This window comes from Merops nubicus, unplaced genomic scaffold (assembly GCF_000691845.1).
Source record: "Merops nubicus isolate BGI_N331 unplaced genomic scaffold, ASM69184v1 scaffold32127, whole genome shotgun sequence".
In the NCBI taxonomy this organism is placed as follows: Eukaryota; Metazoa; Chordata; class Aves; order Coraciiformes; family Meropidae; genus Merops; species Merops nubicus.
Genome location: NW_008618878.1, coordinates 1 through 316, shown reverse-complemented (window position 1 = coordinate 316; position 316 = coordinate 1). Strand labels below are relative to the sequence as shown.

General features: G+C 67.1%; 1 protein-coding gene across 1 annotated transcript; it reads right to left on the bottom strand.

The window, feature by feature from the left end:
• Positions 1-10: 10 nt before the first annotated feature.
• Positions 11-313, bottom strand: LOC103776118 (C-reactive protein-like; the record flags this gene model as incomplete). The annotated part of the gene is made up of 2 exons (XM_008943615.1): positions 11-166; positions 210-313. Coding segments are annotated over 2 exons (260 nt in total), but the record flags the coding sequence as incomplete, so codon positions are not given.
• Between the last annotated feature and the right edge of the window lie 3 nt (positions 314-316).

Genomic DNA, 316 nt, shown 5'->3' with positions numbered 1-316 from the left:
CCGAGGGGGAAATCCCCGTGTCCCACATGTCCATGGCCGACATTTCGCCCACGGAGGACTCGTGGGGGGCAAAGCCACCCCCGAAGGCGTCCTGCTCCTGCCCCAGCACGATGAGCCCCTCCACCCCCCCAGTGGAGCCCCTCTGCAGCCCCTTGCGTGGCCAGGGCTCCCGTTGAACCAGAAGCCCACGGTGCTGGAGGCCGACTGGCGCAGGCGTGCTCGCTCTCCGTGATGCCCTCGGGGACATGGAAGGTGACAAACCTGCCCCCCAGGTCGAACGGGTACTCATTTGGCTTGGGCTTGACGAGGCGGATCT